The 21726-nt window shown below is 38.3% G+C and overlaps 1 protein-coding gene across 1 annotated transcript in view; it reads right to left on the minus strand.

The window, feature by feature from the left end:
• Positions 1–1380: 1380 nt before the first annotated feature.
• LOC149222444 (universal stress protein A-like protein) overlaps positions 1381–21726 on the minus strand; it is a 149624-nt gene continuing 129278 nt past the window's right edge. The window contains exon 4 of the mRNA XM_089385448.1: positions 1381–1779. Within this exon, the coding sequence (XP_089241574.1) occupies positions 1671–1779 (109 nt within the window). The 3' untranslated portion in view covers positions 1381–1670. The remainder of the gene's footprint in view (positions 1780–21726) is intronic.

Raw genomic sequence — 21726 nt, forward strand, 5'->3', positions numbered from 1 at the left:
ATCCAACGCCCTCCCAAAAGCTCCAATGACCGGCCATCATACAACCACGAAGACCAATTGAATAATTTCGTATATAGCATATATTTGTATGCCTGTGAAAGTTGCACATTGTGCTTGTTTATCAAATATAATAAGCCCTGTAAATCTTCATCACATCACGCCAGTACAACAAGAGAAATTATCAATTGAAATTTGTTCTGTTGCTTCCATGAATTTGACACAAGTAACTATCTTGGAGTTCCTGTACCATTTGTTCCATTCTATACTTTGTTTACTACACCCACCTAATGCTAGTTTCCCTGTTTACATTTTGGGACTTTGGATGGCTTTTCTTTCTTCTTTTTCTGCTTTGTTCAAATCATTCTCTCTATGCGTAGGCAAGGCAGTGTATGATGAGCACGTTCTCATCCTTCTGAAGGATATTGTAGGACAAATGTGGCTCTTGTTAAGAAGCTGCTTAATCTTATGTTTCGTGAGACGGAGACAGCAAATAATAAGAATGTGGACCCGAAGACAGATCTAAATGATTTGTAATTTGAACTATAAGGTTATGCTATGTTCAACTATGTGGAGCATCTGGTTATAAATCTTTCTCAATATTCTAATTGTTGAATGACTTGGCATTAAAGCTAATTCTAGATTGAATATTTTGTTGTGCTCTGTAATTATTGATCTTACTGAGAAATTACTATAGATATTGATTATACAACAATGCACACAACATTCACTTAAGTACCAGTTTTCAATCACCCAGATTCCACATAGTGGTCAACCAAAATAACCTCTGTAATCTTTGATTGCAACCCTAGTTCAAAATGACATTATTGCACCAAGAGAAGAGAGGTACATTTTACAGCCCAGTATTCAACAGATTATAACATCCGTCCCATGTAATGTCCATCCTATTTTTCTATTCCATTTGCCATCCCAACATTTGTCAGGTAAATATAATTTTTACACAAATCTTTATATAACATAAAAGAATGAAAATAACACTATCGTAATCAAATCAGATCAACCATTGGAAGAAGAAGAATCTAAAGCAATTTTTGCTAGGAGGCATATACCAAGCAGAAGACATATACCAAGGATTACTATATATATATATATATATATAGCACACTGGCATAGCTCCATCTTAATTTAAGATGTTGTAAGCACTCAGAGATTTGCACCTCCTTTATTTTTTGGATCCCACTTGGTGCTTAATAGATCTGAAATTAAAATGCATCTACACTGGCTATAACTGAAAGACATTACCAGTTAAACAAAACTTAAGGATCTCATGGACCTTATTAAGAACCCAAAGCAAAGAGAAGAATACTTCAATGAAATTTTTTTACCGTAGACATTATTAAAAATCCAATGAATAGAGAAGAATAGTTCAATAAAAGTGTTCTTCACTTGCAGGAATGCCAAGAAAAAAATACAGGACAATCTACAAAACTTTAATCAGTGCCCCAGAACAGCAGTGATACCAGCCGCATGCAAAAGAAATTATCTTAAGTATAGCCATCTGTTGATAATTCATATGAGTATTTCAATGATGCACATTGTTCTTATCCAATAATTGCACTTCCATTTCTAATTTTCTTCTTCATATAACCTAGAAGACAACTGATACATACAAACAACCCAAGATCGACCAAAAGACTAATCCTCTTAAACATTTAATCATCAACAGGATCCTCCGGAGTGTCTTCCACTTTTCGTTTGATTACAAGAACTGGGCAATCAGCATGCTTTGAGATATACTCACTCACAGTTCCAACAAATATCCTGCAAAGAAAACATAGATATTTCTTGAATCCACATTCTATTGAATGAGAAATATTATTATCAACTTTCTTGAACGACAAAAAAGCAGCCATTGAGAATGATGAATCAGTGCATGTACTTAATGCATCTTTCCAGCTGCTAAAACTGAAACTAATATCAAACCAAAAGCTATGCAATACAAGCAAGACTAAAAGTGAAACTAATATCAAACCAAAAGCTATGCAATACAAGCAAGACTAAAAGTGAAACTAATATCAAACCAAAAGCTATGCAATACAAGCAACGCTAAAAGTGAAACTAATATCAAACCAAGAGCTATGCAATAGAAGCAGCGCTAAAAGTGAAACCAATATCAAACCAAAAGTCATGCATTTTGCAATTCAATCAATAGCAGTGTTAGGTGGCTAGATTAAAATGCCATCTAATCCACAATATAGATAGAACTCAGAATACAATATCCAATTTTCTAGGCATCATCTGTAACCAAAAAATGCCCAGAGTCTTAGATAAATTATAGCATTAACCATGGAGGCATTGACTGGCACAAGACCTTGATATTCACATATTCTGTGCTCTTCTAGTGATGTCTTCCATGGCATCCAAGGCCAAAGTGTCGAAATGTTCCTTCCATTGCAGAGCAGTTATTGTGAGAGCATATTTCTATTGTATTGTAGACTTTGGCAACAGATTTGATTCCCCAGTGCTGAAAAAGGTACCAAGGAAGTGTTTCCTAGTGCTTTTTGCCTTGGCCTAGGAAAACATGTGAACCCACCTTTTTAGTGTGACTTTATGAGTTATTAAAGTCATGTGACTTTTTAGTCACTTTATGAGGTACTAAAAATACATTGTACTTTCTGATATCAAAGTGACTTTACGAGAAAAAGGTAAATGGTACAAAAAGTTATTAAAGTGACTAGAGAGGTTCATTATGAAGTGGGAGGCATAAGAGGGGGTCAATGGGAGACTAGATCTCCACCCTTGATCAAGAGAAGCTGAGATATAATCTCAGCCCTTGATGCTAGGGATAGGGCTTCTCATCATTAAGGACGCTAAAAAGGAGAAAAAGGGCAAAAGGCTCACTCAAGAGGAGTGAAGGCTGAGATAGCTATTATTTGTTGAAGGAGAAACAGAGGTACAGCAGCATCTACAGGCACACGTTCCTAGGCAGACTTGTGGGAGCAAACTGAGGAGACACAGCAAGTTTAGCAGCCCAAATTTCTTGCAGAGAGTTAGCGTGATTTTTGAGGGGCTGAGGACAGAGAATCAGCGTGATTTTGTAATATACCCAATTAATTAATATGGTTAAAAAGAATTTGCAATTTTGCAATTTTGGCCATTGGGAGATATTTTGACATTAGAACTTAGAAAATGTGGATTACAAGGACCCCACTAGACTTTTTGGGGAAAGAAGGATTCCAAACATTGGAAAAAGAAATAAATCAAAGTGCAAGTGGAATGTGGGGGCCACTCCAAAGGGAATTTGTACCCCTTATGAGAGTTTGAATTATGGGAAGAGAGAGGAGGGAACTTGACTTGTGGGGCCCACATGGAGGAAAAAGGGGCAGCAAGATAAATAGAGATGGAGGGCCTCATTTTGGTCTGCATAGAGCTTAGTTGGGCTAATATTTGAGCACTTGGGCAGTGTTTTCTCGACCTGGGGCTTTGCTTGTTTGTTGTAGCAAGCCCAGGTTCCTCTTTCCCTCACTATATTGTAATTATTCAGCTCAAAATTTAATATAAAGACCCAGTTTTGGTGCCAATATATGTGTGTCTGCCATTTATGTATGTTTTCCATTTTTGGGTATTGTTCATGAGCATGTATTTTTGTTATCCATTGTTAATTTCCCATTAGGAATACTTCAGTAGTATCAGAGCCATGATCTTGGCCAACTGTGGGGTAGCGAACTAGATCCTGGCAGATTTACACATGTATGCACAATGACGGGTTAAATCATAAACAACCCATGGCTCAAGGAAGATTTAGATTGCAGGAATTCTTGGCCCAACTGATGAAGGTGTTGGACCAAATCCATCCTCATCCTTACAGCAGAGACACCAGAGTTGCGTAGACAATGGGGGTGCAGCCATCTACACTGTGTGGGGAAAGTCGAATAATGAGGGACAATTAGAGGGTGAGACCAGGGGGCGCTATTGTTGGTGGAGACCTGGCTTTAGATATTAGGAGCCTGAGGAGGAGGTTGAGGGCACACAAGATTGTGGGGAGAATGTAGATAGAGTGACCCTTGTTGGAGGCTCCCTTGACCGCTTCGATTGACATCTTAGTGGAGAGAGTAGAGCATACGCTAGTAGTGCCATCCATTGATGAGGTGACTAGGGTCGTGTCCGGGTTTTCGGGTGATAATAGCACACAACATATGGGGGAGGTGCCAAGAGACGTATCCACCCTTGATGAGGCACCGAGAGATATGGAGGTATTAGACGATGGTCGCCCACAACAGTTTCATCAGTTTCAAGTCGACCTTATAACATTAAAAAGGAAGGCCACGTCATTGCGAGAGGCTATTCTATTATAGCACAAGGAGTTGGAGGGCATGAGAGCGGTTTGTGCCAAGTCAGCGGCCAAACTAACTCAAGTTTGGGAACGGTTGGACTCCCTAATGGTACAGCTAGAGTGCATGTTGGAGCGTCGACGCAGCCCTCTTCAGGCATACATAGACGGGACTGGTAGCACTGTTAGGTTACCTTTTCCCGTTGGAGAGAGAGAGAGAGATAGAGCTACCTAGTCAGATTTCATGTGTTGACCAAGATAACAAGATGAGACAACCTGAGTGGCATAGGGTGCAGCATCCACATGTTGGGGTTGTTCTATGTACAAGAGTTTGTGCATTCGATCCCTCTCTTGGGGTTGGATAACGAGAGATTCTAAGTTGGTACCCAATGGAGTGGGCTATGGAGATGGTAGTGGACCCAAGTGTAGCTCAGCGGGAGCTTCCAGGCACTAGGGATACCGAAAGCCAAGACTGGCATTGGGATCCATTATCCTCCAGCCAAAACAAAACTCTGATATATTGTGCAACCATATGTGGTAAAATGGGGTCTCTCTATCATCTATTATAGTTATGTGACTTATGTCCTTGGGCCAAGCCACATGGAAACAAGCACAAGAAATTCCCAACTATTTCTAGTCTATGAAATTAGTTAGTGTTCTGTTGGAAGAATTATTGTTATTGATGTCAACGGGAACACTATCTCAGGAAGAAAATCACTTAGGCTTGCAAAGGACCTCAAGTTCGTTCCAATGAGTATTTACTCGCCTCCTAACTCCCACTCGTTGATGAGATATTGAATTTACAAGTTGGGAAACCCATATTTTTTCAGCCTACATAAGTCGACCTACAACTCAAGTCGTCCCTCCCCAACAAACATGTTGTTTCACCCATGCTCAAACTTGTATAAATAGACATAACAACTCCTCATTTTACCTATTCAACTCGGTCAAGTAAGCAGAAAAGAACTGAGACCTGTAGGAGGACAAGAAGAGGTTCACAACTCATGAACCTAACGATCATAAGTGAAGAAGGAAAGCGTGGTTTGTCTTGGTTTTGTCTGAATGAATTTTTGTGGTTTTACATGGTTTCATGGATCAATCTTGAGCATACATTTATGTCTTCTGAAGCAGGCCTACTCAGCATCTTGGAGCACATTTACAGCTCTCTCTTGAAGATTGATTTCAACCTTCTCTTGGAGCAGATTATAGACCTGTGATTGGGTCTCTATTTGACCAAAGACTTTGGCCCCCTATCACCTATACATACCTCGGCTCTGTGAAGAAACTTCGGCCTGTACAGAGCTCGACCTTGTGACAGAAATTGGCATGAGCTTGGGATAGAACTCGGCCCTATGGAGCACAGAATTCGGTCTGTGGAAAGACACAAAACTCGGCCTGAGGAAAGGACAAATTTCGGCTCTGAATTGTGACAATATTTTGCCTTTTTGAATAGAACTCGGACCAGTTTTTGATCCTATATTGGCACAAAACTCAGACTTGTGGGTAACTGATCTTGAGCAGACTTGCAAGCTTATATTGGAAAGCATCTTGGAGCAAGTTTTGAATTATCTTGTGCAGACCTTGGAGAGTTGTTAGAGCAGTCTTTTGTAGCAGAGATTCATCCTTGAAGAGTAAACCTCCTTTTTGGTGCAACTATTGAAGAAACCATAGCCTTGGATTAAACCTTATCTCTGTGGTATATCTCTGTAGTGCAACAGACCTGTGGGGGAAGCTTGAGACCTTGGAATCTCTGTCATCAAGCCTAGTGAAGCAACTCGAGATTGATGTTGACCTTGAATTAGTTGATACATATTTGGCTATGTTGCACGGGTTCCCGAACCCGAGGGTGGGGTTCTCAAACTCGTCCCGGGTTCTTGAACCCAAGTACCGGATTCTGGTATGGGTGCTTCTGAGAAGAACCCACAAGAATCGGGTTCTTCTATGAAGAACCGGGTTCTCCACTAAAAATTTGCATTCTTTTGTCTTGACAAGTACAAAGAACCCTGATGATGGGTACTTGGAACCCCAAAATCGGGTTCTTTGGAGTTCATTTTAGTTTTTATTTTTAAATTTTTAATTAATTTAATGGGCTTCCCCTAATATTCCAAGTAGCTAGTTCTGCATCTTTCAAGAGGAATTGGAGTACTTATGCCTTTATCCATTCAGTAAAGAGAAATAGGTTGGGCTCAAAGAAGGCAGAGAACTTAGTGTACATTCATAGCACACTTTGTCTCATATCTCGAAAAGATCTTGGTTACAAGGAGGGTCCTTTCAAGAGATGGGACCAATACAAATGATGCTATGTGTGTAGGCGAGGAGATACAACCAGATGGCCTTATTGAACTACCTCCAGTTGCTATGGATGAGAAAGAGCCTCAAGATGAGAGTGATTCCTACCTAGAGAGCATGCTAATTGAAGATCTGAGTGATGTTGATGACATGGCTTGAGGAAGCCATTGTTCACTATTAGCTATTTTTATTTTAGTATTTTAAAATTTCCTAGTTTTTGTTTGGAGATGCCTTAAGGCAAATTTTGAATGTAGAAATACAATGGACATATATCATGATTCTTATTAATATGTAAACTCCAATTTGCACTTGATATAACACTAGAAATTTTGAAATTTCATTGTCAATGTTGAATGTTCAATGATGTGCATGTTTAAATATTTAAAGTTTAAATCATAAGTATTTTAGTTTTCTTGTTTAAAGTTGAAAAATATACAAATTCACATATATTATAATTTATAAAATATAATATTTATGTATTATATATATAAATTATAATATACCCCCCACGAACCCATGCACCCTATTTCAGAAAATAACGTCCCCGTCCCCGTCCCCGAACCCACGTTTCCTGGCAACATAGATATTTGGAGTTGATATTATAGCAAGACATTTGAAGTATTCCTTGTGCAGACATGAAGAGCCTTGGAGACACTTTCAATAAGTCTTGAAGCCTTGTTGATTTGACCTTGAATTGAATTAGACTTTGAAGTATCTTGGAGGCCATTTGTAGAAGCTCCAGAAGCATTTGTTGAAGTAGATCTTGGAGCAGTGTGTGAAGCGTTGTTGGAGCAGTATTGGAGACATTCTTGAAGCACTGTTGGAGTATTGTTGGAGAAATTTTTCAATTGTTGAAGATGTTTTTGGAAGACTTGAAGAAGCATTGAAGCCCTTGAAGGATTGAAGTAAATTGAGAGGGTTGGAGCCCTAGAGGATTGGAAACATCATTCAAGGTTGGAGCTTTGAAAAAGACCAGATTGGAGCCTGGATTTATAATTGAGGATTGGACTCCTCATACAAGGTTGGAGCCTTGTGAGAGACTAGGTTGGAGCCTAGATTTGGAATTGAGGATTGGAGTCCTCATTCAAGGTTGGAGCCTTGAAAGAGTCAAAGATTTTGTTGTACAAATTGAAGCTTGAGTTTTTGTAAAAGAGGATTGGGGCCTTCATTATTCTCATTATTTTCATTAATAAAAATATTTCTTTTGTTGTAGATCTTGTCTTCTGGTTTAACTAGTGATCTTAACAAGCATAATTTAGCAACAGTAAAGAAATACATATTCACGCCCCCCCTCAATATTTCCAACAATTGGTATTAGAGCCAGTACCTTCAAGCACATCCTAACAGCGAGAAGGTAGATCCTATGAACACAAATGGAAAAGTCAAGAAGGAAAGGCTCCAAAGCCTTTGAAGAGATCTCCTCCTCAGTCATGAAATCAGAAGTAAATCAGGTTGGCAAAGCTCCCTCATTCAATGGAACAAACTACATGTCACGGAGCAACAAAATGGAGTTCTTTTGATGGCTCTTAGCTGTGAAGTATGGGAATCAGTTGTTATTGGAGTCAAAAGAATATAATACAAAAGCAATGGAAGCGATCTTGAGTGGTCTATCAGATTTTGTAAAAGGCAAGGTGGGTCAATGTTCTTCAACTAAAGGACTTTGGGAAAAGCTACAAAAACTTCATGAAGAATTTGGTTTTATGCCTGCTGAACCAGAACTAGAGCATGTAGAACAAGAGACAAGGATGATCATGAATCAAAGTAGATGAAGGCATCAAAAACATGAAAGACATTGGAGAAAAAGCTGAAGTAAACCTTGAAGAAGAACTAATGGTCGCTCTAGAAGAAATAATTAGAATAAGAAAAGAATCAAGACCTTGACCATACAAAGGAAGAAGTTGTTCTCCTAAGGCTCCAAGAAGAAGAAAGATCTAAGGACTTCAGCAAAGCTTGAAGCAAAATTGCATCAATAAGAGACAAGACATGTGTTGGAGAATCAAGTATCGCAGCTTATTAGAACAATTCTCCTTATCCTTGATAAAAGCTTGTGAACTTATTTAGCTTCTTATTGTTCTTTATTAAATTATTTTCATCAAACAATTATCAAGAGCATAAACCATGAAGATCAAAAAAGACAATGGACACAAGATGTAGGCTCCAAGCCAGGGGAAAACCCCTCCAAGGGGAAAACCCAAAAAGAATCTCTTCTTCTTATAGAATCAGTTCAAATGAGAATTCCTAGACCCTCAAACCAAAGTCAAGACCACCTCCAAGCACCACGTCATCCCTCCAACAAAATGCTTCTCAAGCAAGCTTAAGTCAACAAGGTCAAACCTCAAAGATTCCACTTCAATCAAGTTTTTCAGTCCTGCAACTTCAATCTGCAATTCAACCTACAATCTTTGGTTCTGCTACAACTGCAGAAACACTAGTTTTCTTGTACGAGTCAATTCTTCAAGGAATTCACAAAGTCAACAAAAGTCAACCTTCCAAAATTCTGCTCCAAACAGATTTTCGGCCTTCTTCATCAACTCTGATTTTCACACCTGCAATTTTTGGTCTACCAAAATCTGTAGAAACCTAGCTTCGCATGTGAGAGAGAATCCAACCATAAGATTCAGATATTCTTCTTTTCTTTGACTTTTTCTTCCTTCTTTGACTTTCGCTCTTCTTGTACTTCTTCTTGCTTGAGATCGAACTACAGAAGTGTGTATTTCAAATGAAGTCGATTTGGTCTTATATATACTCATGTGGAGGTCGAATAGCCTCAAACTAGGCCAAATTGAAGGGACAAGGCGGACTTGGTCTTGTAGGTCCAATTTGACTTTCTAGACTCGTAAATAATATCTTTTACATGTTACAACTTGCCCAATAGGGTCTTATACAAATGATAATGAATCATTTGACTCAAGAAAAATATTACTTTTACTTGACATACCTTAGAAGCATGAAGAACATGCTTGACCTAGTTGACCACTTAAATAAAGCATGAAACCCATGCTTGAAAATAATATTTTTCCTCCTCCTTTTGCTTGTAACATAAGATATACCTAATGACATGAATATAATGACAATTATGAAGACAGAAACTAGTTACATTTTCCAACATTCCCTCTTAACTAGGGAGGTATTCATAATTGTACCACTGGTACAAGGATTTTCTCAAACTAAAGAGTTCTCATAAGAAGAATCGGATTGCTAAGCCATCTTTAAGCATCACTATGATGACCAACATTGTCAACATAGTAAGGCCTTAACTTGACAAGCTCTATTTATATTAAAGCATAATGCTTGGAGGCTTTACGTGAGACACCACACTACCTCTGAAGGCACATACCCCATCCGGATGTTCACTAGGTATCCTTTTAGGACTATTCTTATCATAGATTTCCAATCCTCGAAGAATATCGGTCCTCTTCAACCACTCTTGTCTTGGATACCTGTTTGATCCTCAAAGAGTGTCAGTCTACTTCCTTACAGAGTGTCGGTCTACTTCCTATCTTGGATTTTCTATCCTCAAGGAGTATCAATCTCAGAGGCTTATCCAATCCTCCATTCTCCCTTCTCCTTCATGGCCTTCACTAGACGTATGGTTGTTAGTCCTGGCCTAGTGCATGACACATGAAGAAGAGAATACGAATATGATGTCCATCATCACTCCCTCTTAATCAGAGAGGAGATCCTCATTTCCTCTAGATCATGGAATAGATCCTTGCTCCTTCATTTAAGGAGACTTCTTACTCCCTCTCAAACATAGAGGAGATTCCTAACTTCCTTTCAATTGGGAAGTCATAACCACAAGCTCTTTAGCTTGTCTAGTTCTTCATGTAGATCTTCAAGTAGTAGTTGCATGGTTCCTTCTTTCCTTTGCATCTTATCATATGAGCTTTTATTTTCCAAGATGTTAAGGAGTCAAACTCTTTCTTTTGACAGGGTTCAGACCATCAACCTTTCATATCACTTTCGTCTAGTCATCATCATCAAAGGAATTATATTGAGCCAATTGAAGGAGAGTTAGTCATAACTTCCTCTAATCATGAAAGTGATCTTCATCGTCATGGACATCAGATTATCTTTTTGTATTGCTACCTTTCAATCCCAAGATGATGTAGACATCTTGACCACATAATCCTTCAAGGATTATCAAATCCATCCACTCAATTCATGTATTCTTTGAATTGAGTTCAAACCCAACAGTTGTAGATACTTTAGCCTCAACTGCCAATATGCAATTCTACAACATAATTTCAGGTAGCAAAGCCATATATCGACCAGATAACTAGAACCAAGACATCAATATCAAAATTACCTCAATATGATGGCCTCTTTGGATTCTGCTAATTATGAGATCAACATCCTTTCGTATAGTCTATCTTCATTTTTTTCCAAAGATCTTTTTCCATGCTAATCACTTGTAATCAAAATGCCCATGGAACAAACTGACCAGCAAGCTGCAATTTCTTCTTCCTTGGAGTTTTTGTCAACTCTCTTTCTTTCTTCAAGAGACCATATTTGATGTTGATCAATATCGTCATGTCAAAGTCTTGATTTTTAACCATTCCAAGGCATATCAAATTCCTTCTTTCAAGCATCAAGTAAATTGTAACCATATGAAAGACTTCCATGCTTTTGTTTATGATAAACTCTATCTGCAAGATTCTTGTAGACATAAATTCTACTTTCTAGATAAGAGTTACTTAAAACATGCATACATTTTCTTCCATATAACCATCTAGCCATCCTTCCTTTGAATGAGCTTGCTTCTACCTTATCGAAGATAAGCTTCCTTCCCTGGCAAGAGAAAGACTTCAATTATGCCTATCATACTGCAACACGACCATCCACATGCCTTCATCCTTCAAGACTATTGTTTCCATACTAAGTGGAATATAGTTAAGTCATAATGCTTCTTAAAGAACCTTCCTTAAATGATGATTCTTATTAAGGGATTTTGATGATCCTTCTTGCAAGATGACTACCACTAACATTATGTTAGAAAATGCTTGGATGAACTATGATGTGCAAGATGGTCCCAATCTTCTCATTCTTGCCAGCTAGATGACTCCTTCCAAAGCAATTTGATCATGTAGACTCTAAATCTTCTACTATCATATGCTTCCTTCTATGATGCCATGCTTCACAAAAACCAAGACTCTTGTTTTGAGTGTACTACCAAAATCTTCTACCCTTAGATCTAGGGTTTGGCATCAAATCTGCCCTCATCTAGGGCTCCTTTCCATCTACTATCCATACATTATGAATGGGCCTTCAATAATTCATTTTTCTCTTCTAGAAAACATCCTTTTAGCCTTCTACAATACTTTGGATTTGAGTCTTCTTCCTTTGAGTTTATTACTATGTCTAAGGCATTATGGAACATCCTCTGCAAACCAACTCCAATAGACATCAATCTATGTGTTGTTGCTCCAAGTGAATGCGGCATAGTCCAGGCTACCAAGTAGGATACTCGGCCTTCCAAAAACTACTATTGTGTCCACCTGTAATAGTTCAGGAATTCTTGGTCTGTTGCAAAGAGAGATTGCTCTTGTTTTGTGTCCAAAGCTATCCTCAGAACTTCGGCTTGCTCATGCTCAGATCCTTTTTTCCTTTGCTCCTAATCCATGCCCAACTATGGTCCAAAACGATCACAAGAACACTGTATAAGAAGACTGTTCATTTGTTTTGTAGATGGAAGACAAAATGGTACTTACTTGTTTGTTTGAAGATGATATCTCCTTGATGCCATTTTCTTGTATCTTTCTTCTAAAAGGTCCCTCCTTTTGCTGGTTTCTAGGCCATTTTTTACTATTGCTTCTTATGGACTTGTATAATTATCAAATCTGGAATTTTCAACCTGGTTAAGGCACCAGACTAGCCCTCAACCGCTCCTCAAATCAACTTCGCTCTTCCCTCAACAAGCCTTCGTTCTACTTGCGCTGTCATATAGGTTCATTCGGCGACCCTCTAGACTAAATCATAGCTTAGTGACCAAACAAATCTTGCCCTTACTTATGACAGTTCTAAACAATTTCGACCTTGTCTTTTCAGCCTCTAACCAAGCACAGATTAGTCAGGATAGCCTTTCAAAAATTCACCGACAGCCTCTTGTGCCTATAGGACTTGTACTATGCACTAAAAGACTCACAAATTAGTCCTTTATACCTTTGGCCTTGTCCTTTTCTAAGTTGTGGTTTCCTTAACTTCAGATGCTCTTCAAAAATGATGTATTTTGCACTTGTGTTGTCTTCTAAAAGCAACTAGTATGAATTCCTTCTTTTTATGCCAACAAGTTGCTTTCTTATGATAACTTCAAAGATGCCCTAGAGTGATGACTTCTTGGATGCCTTCAACAATAGTGTCTTCAAGTTCCTCCAATGAGTGGATGATGTTCCTGGGATTCTTTGATGCTTCCTTTTCTTCAAAATGTTTCTTTAATAGCAAAGAGCCTTTAAGAGAAAGATAGATGTCTTTCCTAAGATGATGAGGTCTTTAATCAGATCTTGATTGAGCAACCTTCCTTTTAGGTCAATAGGCCTTCTTATATCCTTCCTTGTGTCTTTATCAAATGATTACCAAGCAACCTCCTCTTTTTTGTGGCCTTCTTTTGACGAAAGCTTGATGTGGTATCCTTGAGCCTTTCCTTAAGCTTTTCCTTGTGTCAGCAATGATGACCTTCAAGCTACCTTTTCCTCACCTTAGCTCTGAATCCATGTTGGAGAATCAAGTATGGAAGCTTTTTAAAACAATTCTCCTTATCCTTGATAAAAGCTTGTGAACTTATTTAGCTTCTTATTTTTCTTTAGTAAATTCTTTTCATCAAACAATTATCAAGAGCAAAAACCATGAAGATCATAAAAGACAATCGACACAATATGTAGGCTCCAAGCCAAGGCAAAACCACTCCAAGGGGAAAACCCAGAAATAATCTCTTCTTCTTATAGAATTAGTTCAAATGAGAATTCCAAGACCCTCAGACCAAAGTCAAGACAGCGTCCAAGCACTAAGTTAGCCCTCCAACAAAATGCTTCTCAGACAAGCTAAGTCAACAAGATCAAACCTCAAAGATTCCAGTTCAGTCAAACTTTTTGGTCCTGCAACTTCATTCTACAATTCGGCCTACAATCTTCGGTTCTGCTACAACTACAGAAACCCTAGTTTTCTTGTACGAGTCAACTCTTCAAGGAATTCAAAAAGTCAACCTTCCAAAATTTTGCTCCAAACAGATTCTTGGCCTTCTTCCTCAAGTCTGATTTTCACACCTGCAATTTTTGGTCAACCAAAATCTGTAGAAACTCTAGCTTCACACGTGTGAGAGAATCCAAGAATAAGATTCAAATCTTCTTCTTTTCTTTGGTTTTTTCTTGCTTCTTTGACTTTTGCTCTTCTTGTACTTCTTCTTCTTGCTTGAGATCGAACTACAGAAGTGTGTATTTCAAATGAAATCAAATTGATCTTATATACTCATTTGTGGAGGTCGAATAGCCTCAAACTAGGCCGACTTGGTCTTGGAGGTCCAATTTGACTTTCTAGGCTCATAAATAATATCTTCTACATGTTAAAACTTGCCCAATAGGGTCTTATACAAATGATAATGACTCGTTTGACTCAAGAAAAATATTATTTTGACTTGACATACCCTAGAAGCATGAAGAACATGTTCGACCTAGTTGACCATTTAAATAAAGCATGAAACCCATGCTTGAATATAATCTGTTTCTTTCTTCTTTTGCTTGTAACATAAGATATACATAATGACATGAGTACAATGACAATTATGAAGACCGAAACTAATTACATTTTCCAACAACATGAAGAAACAAAATTGCATCATTCAGCTAGAAGAAGCAAAGAGAGTAAAAGAAGTAATGAAGATCCAACGAACAAAGAAAGAAGAAGATTGTGAGAGGTCTAAAGAAGAGAGTGTTTCCTTCAGAAATGAGGTTCAGAAGAATGCAATTAGAAAATGCAATGCAGTGTGAGGATTAGTAGTTATATTTAGGTTAGCAAAGTAAACATTCTCCCTTTAAATAAGGAGATAAAGGATGCCAAGGGATAAAGATCCCAAGCTCCCCAAGAGAAGGATAGACTTTTATTTATGAGAATTACAAAGGAAAAGGAGACTATTGATAGATGAATGGCTCTTCACATCAAGGAGTTTAGAATAGAAATAATAGCTTTACAAAACCAACAACCTCCTCAAGGGAGAGGCATATACACATGTGATAGTTTTGATTACCTTCAAGGATCAGTCCTCAAGTATTTGGTTCTCCAACAAGGTGACTGCAAAGTAATGGTTACTGACTTAGATAAGAGGATGTAACCTTTTCAATGGAGCAATCCCAAAACGAATAATTTCTCTACTACAAAAGACGCTACCAGTGATGTATATCCCTTGCAAAAATAATGTTAGCTTTTGAAGAAACAGTGAACAAGCGGAAAACTTCAGATTTTGAAGGTGGCTTGATAACTACTCTTGCAAGAACTAATGTTGATCCACCTACTATTATAATTAAAATACTTGAAAACAAACAGATCGAATTCTCCTTAGTTCACTGCCCCAAATCGATGAAATCACTGTCAACAAGGCTTACTGCTTTGGCAATCTTGAGGAAGCAAGGGCTCTCAGCCTAGCCCAGAAAAATCAAATAAAATTTAGATTATATTTTTATTAAAATTTTAAGGTAAATTATTTGAGGTACAGAGTTCAAATTTTCTCAAAAAAAAATCACTACAAACCCTCTCTGCTTCTTGATTTTGGGTAGCATCGGATGTGCTCTAGCCACGAAAATTGGTGGAGAGGCTAAAGCACATGAGATCTCCAAGACCCAGAAATGGTTTGGGCAGAATCTAACCAGTTTGGAAGATATTAAAATAATTAATATTTTTAATGGAATCCTGAAGTCTAAACTTAGGGAAAATAAAATATTAATGTGAATTAATATAAAACTGAGTTAGAATGGTCCAAAAGTCATGGATCAAGCCAGATCTAATCTTAGCTGTTGATTAGGGACTTAATCTCGGCCATTGAATTGTCAACAAGAAAAGTATAAGAGGAGGCTTGAGGGTCACTTGGAGAACACACCAAGTTGATCAAGAATTCGATTTTTTGGGGCAGGGCTTGCTGAGGAAATCGAAGGAGTGATCAGAGTTGCAGCTGAGGGGCAGTGAATGCAGTAGCAGAGAGGTAGAGATAGTACCGGGAGCATCAACGCAGAAGCCGGGAGAGGGTTGACGCAGAGCCAGCTAGAGGCCATGCAGAAGCAGCAAGAGGCCATGCAGAGGCAACAAGAAGCTGTGCAAAGCCTGAGGAGGGCCACCGTGGGAGAGGCAGAGGCTCCAGAGGCTGACGCAGAGCCTAGAGAGGCTGACGTTGCGCAGACGCTGGGCCAGAGAGGTTGACGCAAACCCTAGAGCTTGACACTGGGAGATTTCGTGGGGCAAATTGGGGCTGATATCTGTCTCCGACTGAGAGGTACTATTGCTAAGGGAATTCTCTATTGGGTGAGCCATTTCTGGCACCCAAATTGTATTCTGAAACAACTTAATAATAAAACCCTCAGATAGTTGCACTGATTTTCCCACATTGGGTTTTTCCGAGGACATTAGTCCAAAAATAACGTTGTCACTTGTGTGCTTATTTTTCCTTCAATTGATGATCTGTATCTATTGAGACTGTACTTGTATTTATTTTCAGTATTTACATGGTAAATAACTTGTTAATTAACAGAACAAGTAGGAAGAAATAAATCAAAAAGTATAGGAAGGATTTCTAACAGTTAGACTTAGAAATTCCAACACTGCTCAGACTTTTGCACAGGTAAATGGAGGCCCTTCCAGGAGCTTTTAGCGCATGGGACAAGGGGCACAAAAATGTTGCTTTCAAAAATATTGCTTTCAAACTCCAATTAAATGTCAGAATCCCTGTAAATACCAAGATTAGAAAACATCAAAGCTAATACCTGCAAAACTACAGTATTAGTTCAAAGAAACTTTGCACCAGATTATAAGGAAAGCATTCAGTCTAGAGGAATATAGGATAGAATTTTAAAGCGGCCTTCACAAGAATTTGCAAATAACATAAAAAACTTCAAAACCTAAATTTTATCCCAAAATTTCAATGAGAAATCCTCAAAGGATGAAGAAACCCTTTTAAAAATGGAATCTTGCTAATTACACCTGCAAGCGGACAAGGGTTATTGCCAAAAATCAAATACAGATTTGATTGAAGCTTTAAAGGCTAGCAGCCTTCAACAAGATGATTGTAGAAAAGGAACTCGACCTAAATGAAAAGAAGTCTGAATATACTCGCAGCAAGCTCCTAGAATTGGTAAAAAGGAAATTTTGTTTTATTTTTGTTTAAATGCTAAGGGAACTTCGTTTAGGGTTCAAGGCTTGGAGCCTCCATTTTAAAAAAATTACAAATAATTAAAACCTCTTCAAGCCCTAAAGGCTTCTCTCACCAAATGAAAAATGCAGCTTCTATTCTCAAGGTAATGAAAGAAATAGGCCTACCAATAAAAGATTTTTAGCCAAAAAAACACAAGGTTGGATTGATCAATTGGCAAACCCTCACAAAGATGATGCGAAGCCTCTACAAAACAAGTAAAAATTAGCCCAAAAAAATAACACAAACTTTCTAAAACTTGAGGCTAAATCAGGATTTGAATTGATAATTCATTTCTAGAAATTTAGTGTAATATCCTCTCAAAGTAGTTCAATTCACACTGCAAAAATATACAAGGGTTTGAAGATTAAGTCCAATATTATCAAACCCTTATGGTTATACCAAAAATAAACAACAAATCCTTGCGGCAATGCTAAATTAGTCAACAAAGAATTTTCAAAAATTTCCAAGCAAAAAGGTATGCCAATAAAAATTTATTTTGAGCGCTAGAAAGGCCTGCGGCCTCCCTAAAATAATATTTTGGGACCTGCAAAATGAAAACCAAGTTAGAACAAACCCTCCGAAAATTTGTTGAAAATTTTCTCTGACTCAAATCTTTTAAGAAAAAATTGTTTGAGTTAGGGTCAGCGTTAAGGGCTTGCGGCTAAATAAATTTGAGCTACACAAAAACAAAAACAAAAATGAAAACCCTCACTAATGTGCTCACAACCCTGAAGAAAAGGGCCAGGTTTGCTTGTGACTTACACGAAAATGTGTGAGCATTTGCAGCTCTGAGAAAATAAAATGGAAAAATGAAAGGGGTATAAACCCTAGCGGTTGCCTTTAAAACTTATTTGATGAGATTCAAATCTTTGAAAATCAATCTTTGGCTCAAAACTTATGATGAATCCCTGCCAAACGAAGGTTAGAAAAAGCTGCAAAAAGAAGGGTTAGTTGATATTAAACCAAGCAATGAAATAAGCTTTAAAACCCCTCGGCTTGGCTCTTAATAAAAGAAAGAGAAATGCTTGCGGCCCTGTCAAGAAAATTTGCAAATTAATTATTTGAGGCACAAAAACTTGAAACACTAATTTTCTAAGGCTGGACTAAGCCTCAAACCCTAAAAGCCAATGGCCTCACAAAATAATTTTAAAAATTTTAAATGAAATTCAAATAGAGGTCTAGGTCAAGCCTCAAATTCTGCGGCTTCCAAAAATATGAGTTCTAGAAATTTGACAACCCAAAAAAGTATGGCGTGAGGCCTCAAGCCCTAGCCGTTTACGCTGGGTGAGCGCTGAGCCCTCTTTCCTACTCGACTCCCTCCAAATTGTTCAAGAAAGGACCTACTAAACAAAAGAACTTACAAAAAAAACTACACTCTCTTTGTCTATAGACCTGCGAGAAACAAAGAAAAGAGAATTACACAAATATATAAAATAAAGCCATATATCCAAAAGGTTAGAGAGAGATTTATTTACAATATAAAATAGCTCTTCAAATCAGTGTTTTAAAAATCGGCCAAGCCGACCGAGTCATACCCCCGGTCAGTCCAGCTCTGCAGAAAAACCGGTTCGGTGGTCGATTTGTTACCAAACCAGCCAATCTGATCACCGACTCGGCCGATTCAGTAACAAACCGACCGGTTCGGCCAACTACACCCAGCTCAACTTTTTTTGGGGGGGAACGAACCCCAAAGTTCATTCTAATTGGGTTTTAGGTTATCTTGAAGGCCACTTACCTCTCCCAAACCTATGAAAGCTACCCAACCCCCTCACATTTCCTCACAGCGATCTCATTGCATTTGTGTGAGAATTTGTGAGGAGTTTGTGAAGAGTTGTGGAGCTTGTTTTTGGAGCAACAGTGAGGAGTCTTTGGCAATCATTAGAGCAGCAGTGAGGAACTTCTTGGGCAGCCATTGGAGCAGCATTGAGGAGTTGGTCTGTTAGAGCAGCATTGAGAGGTGGTTTGTCCCTAGAGGTATTTTTTTTTCACTTCTAAAATCTGTTTTTGCTTTTTTTTGGTGCAAATCTAGAAATTGAAAAGTCTTTTTGTAAAAGAAATGAACATCGAAGCAATGTTTGTTGTTGTTGTTGTTTTTTTTTTTTTTTTTTCCAAGTCCAAATATCAAAAAATGGCTCCTAGAGTGAAAGATGTTGCTTGGGCATATGCTGAAATGATTGATAATCAAATGCATTGCAAATTTTGTCATAGAAAAATTAAGGGGGGTGGAGGGGGCATTCATAGGCTGAAACAACACTTGGCTAGTATTAGATGCCAAATTACTCCATGTGAAGCACCATCAGCACAAATTGGGGAGATTAGGAAGGAGTTACTAGATAACTTTGAGAAGTTTGAGCAAGAAAAAGTTAGGCAAAAAGAAGTAGAGGTTGAAATTGGGAGGAAGAGGAGCATACAACAAATGATGGTTGCCAACCCCAATTTTGATTATAAGGGCTCTTCATCTATCCCTTGCACTGATGCATCCAACCCCTTTCACTATGTTCCTCCCTCTTTGGAGTCTATTCAAGAAAAGGGTAAGGGTAAAATGAAAAAGAGGGGTGATATCAAAAGTTATTTCACACCCTCCTCTCCATCATATGCACATGGTCCTCAAGCTAATATAAGTCATATGCAGCCCACTTTAGATGCCCATCGGAAGAAAGAATTGAGAGAGACTACTTGTGATTACATAGCTAGATGGTGGTATGATTCTAATATCCCCTTCAATGCTTCTCGTTCACCATATTATGAACCTATGTTTGATGCCATATTTGTTGTTGGAAAGGGCTTCAAAGGCCCTACTATGCATGAGTTAAGGGGATCTCTTTTGCAAAAAGAAGTTTCCTCCATTGATGAATATTTGAAAGATTTCAAAAGCTCATGGGAAAAAACAAGATGTACCATCATGTTAGATGGATGGACTGATCAAAGGAACTGTACCATCATAAACTTTCTTATCTTTTGCCCACAGGGAACCATGTTTCTAAAATTAGTTGATGCATCTGATAGGGTGAAAGATGCACACTTATTTCAGCTTTTGGATGAGGTTGTTGAAGAGGTGGGGGTGGCTAATGTTGTTCAAATCATCACAAATAATGCCTCTAACTATGTTCTTGCTGGTAAAATGTTAGAAGAAAAACACAAAACCATCTTTTGGACCCCATGTGCTACACATTGCATAGACCTCATGCTTGAGGATATTGGCAAAATAGATTGGATCAAGAACATTGTAGAGCATGCCAAAAGCATAACAAAATATATCTACAATCACTCATGGATTTTGAGCCTGATGAGGAAACACACAGGGGGCAGGGATATTATTAGGCCTGCCATCACTAGATTTGCAACTCATTTTTTGACATTGCAATCTATGCTTTCCCAACATAGAAACTTGCAAAGGGTGTTTTCCAATGATGAATGGAATGAATGCCAATGGTCTCGCAAACAGGATGGCAAAGATGTGAAAATGAAAGTTAATGAAGAAATATTTTGGAAAAAGACAACAGAGATTGTGAAGGTTGTTGAGCTACTGGTTAAGGTGTTGCAATTGTTGGATGGGGAAAGATTGGCTATGGGCTTCATTTATGAGGCTATGGATCAAGCAAAGGAGCAAATAAAGGCAGTATACAAGGATAGAGTGGCTAAGTATGGGCCCATTTGGGAAATCATTGATCAAAGATGGAACAATCAACTCCATCGCCCTATACATGCAACTGGGTTTTTTCTGAACCCAAGGTATCATTATAAATCTTTGGAGGCAGAAGCTTTCACTGGGTAGGTTAGAGATGGATTGATTGACTGTATTCACTGCATAGTCCCTAAGGAGAGTGATCAGCTAGAGATACACCGACAGATCACTTGTTTCAGCAGAACCACAAGTACCTTTGGCAAGAACCTGGCAAGAATCGCAAGGGAAGCATATGAACCAGGTAAACAAACAATTTCAATTTTCAAATTCTTATTTTGTTAAATTGTTTATAATTTCAAAGTTGGATATAATTTGTTGAGCTAACTCATTACACAACTATGTTTTTTGTAGCACAATGGTGGGAGGCATTTGGTAGCCACTGTCCTCAATTGCAGAAGTTTGCAATTCATATTTTGAGTCAAACTTGCAATGCTACTAGGTGTGAGCGCAATTGGTCTGTCTTTGAGAGGATTCACACGAAGAAGAGAAACCGTTTGGAACAAAAGCGGTTAAATGATCTAGTCGATGTCCAATACAACCTCTAGCTCAGACACAACCAATTGCTGAACAAAAGACCTGATACAGATCCCATAGTGTTGGAAGATATTGATCCAACATCGGATTGGGTAGTGGAGAGTCATCCAGTAGAGTTTGATTATGATGAGGATATTGGTATTGATTTGGATTTACATACAGAGGCATTAGCTGAAGTTGTTGTTGAACATAATGTTCAGTTGAATGCAGATCCACTTGTACCAGGCCTAGCCCCAAGTCCTCCAGTTGTTGGAACTTCCTCTACTCAGCCACGACAGAAGCACATATCTCGTCTATCTCAGCATGCAGCTGTTGCGCTTGCTAGTGTCACTACTTCTATAATTGCAGTTGGAGATGGTGATGAGGAGGAGCCATGGGTTTCCCTGTCTGACTCTAATTCAGAGTCTGAGCCAGATGATGTTGGCTTCTCTAGCAAATAACCAATAGTACTAGTGACTAGTGATGTTTTACAATTTACTTTTGTTGTAGAGGCCATTTAGAGCCTCCTTGGTTATGTGTTTTTGTTTTGATCTCTATATCATG

Source organism: Pinus tabuliformis, chromosome Q (assembly GCF_031772625.1).
Source record: "Pinus tabuliformis cultivar Carrire ecotype Pingquan chromosome Q, CPIR1, whole genome shotgun sequence".
Taxonomy (NCBI): domain Eukaryota; kingdom Viridiplantae; phylum Streptophyta; class Pinopsida; order Pinales; family Pinaceae; genus Pinus; species Pinus tabuliformis.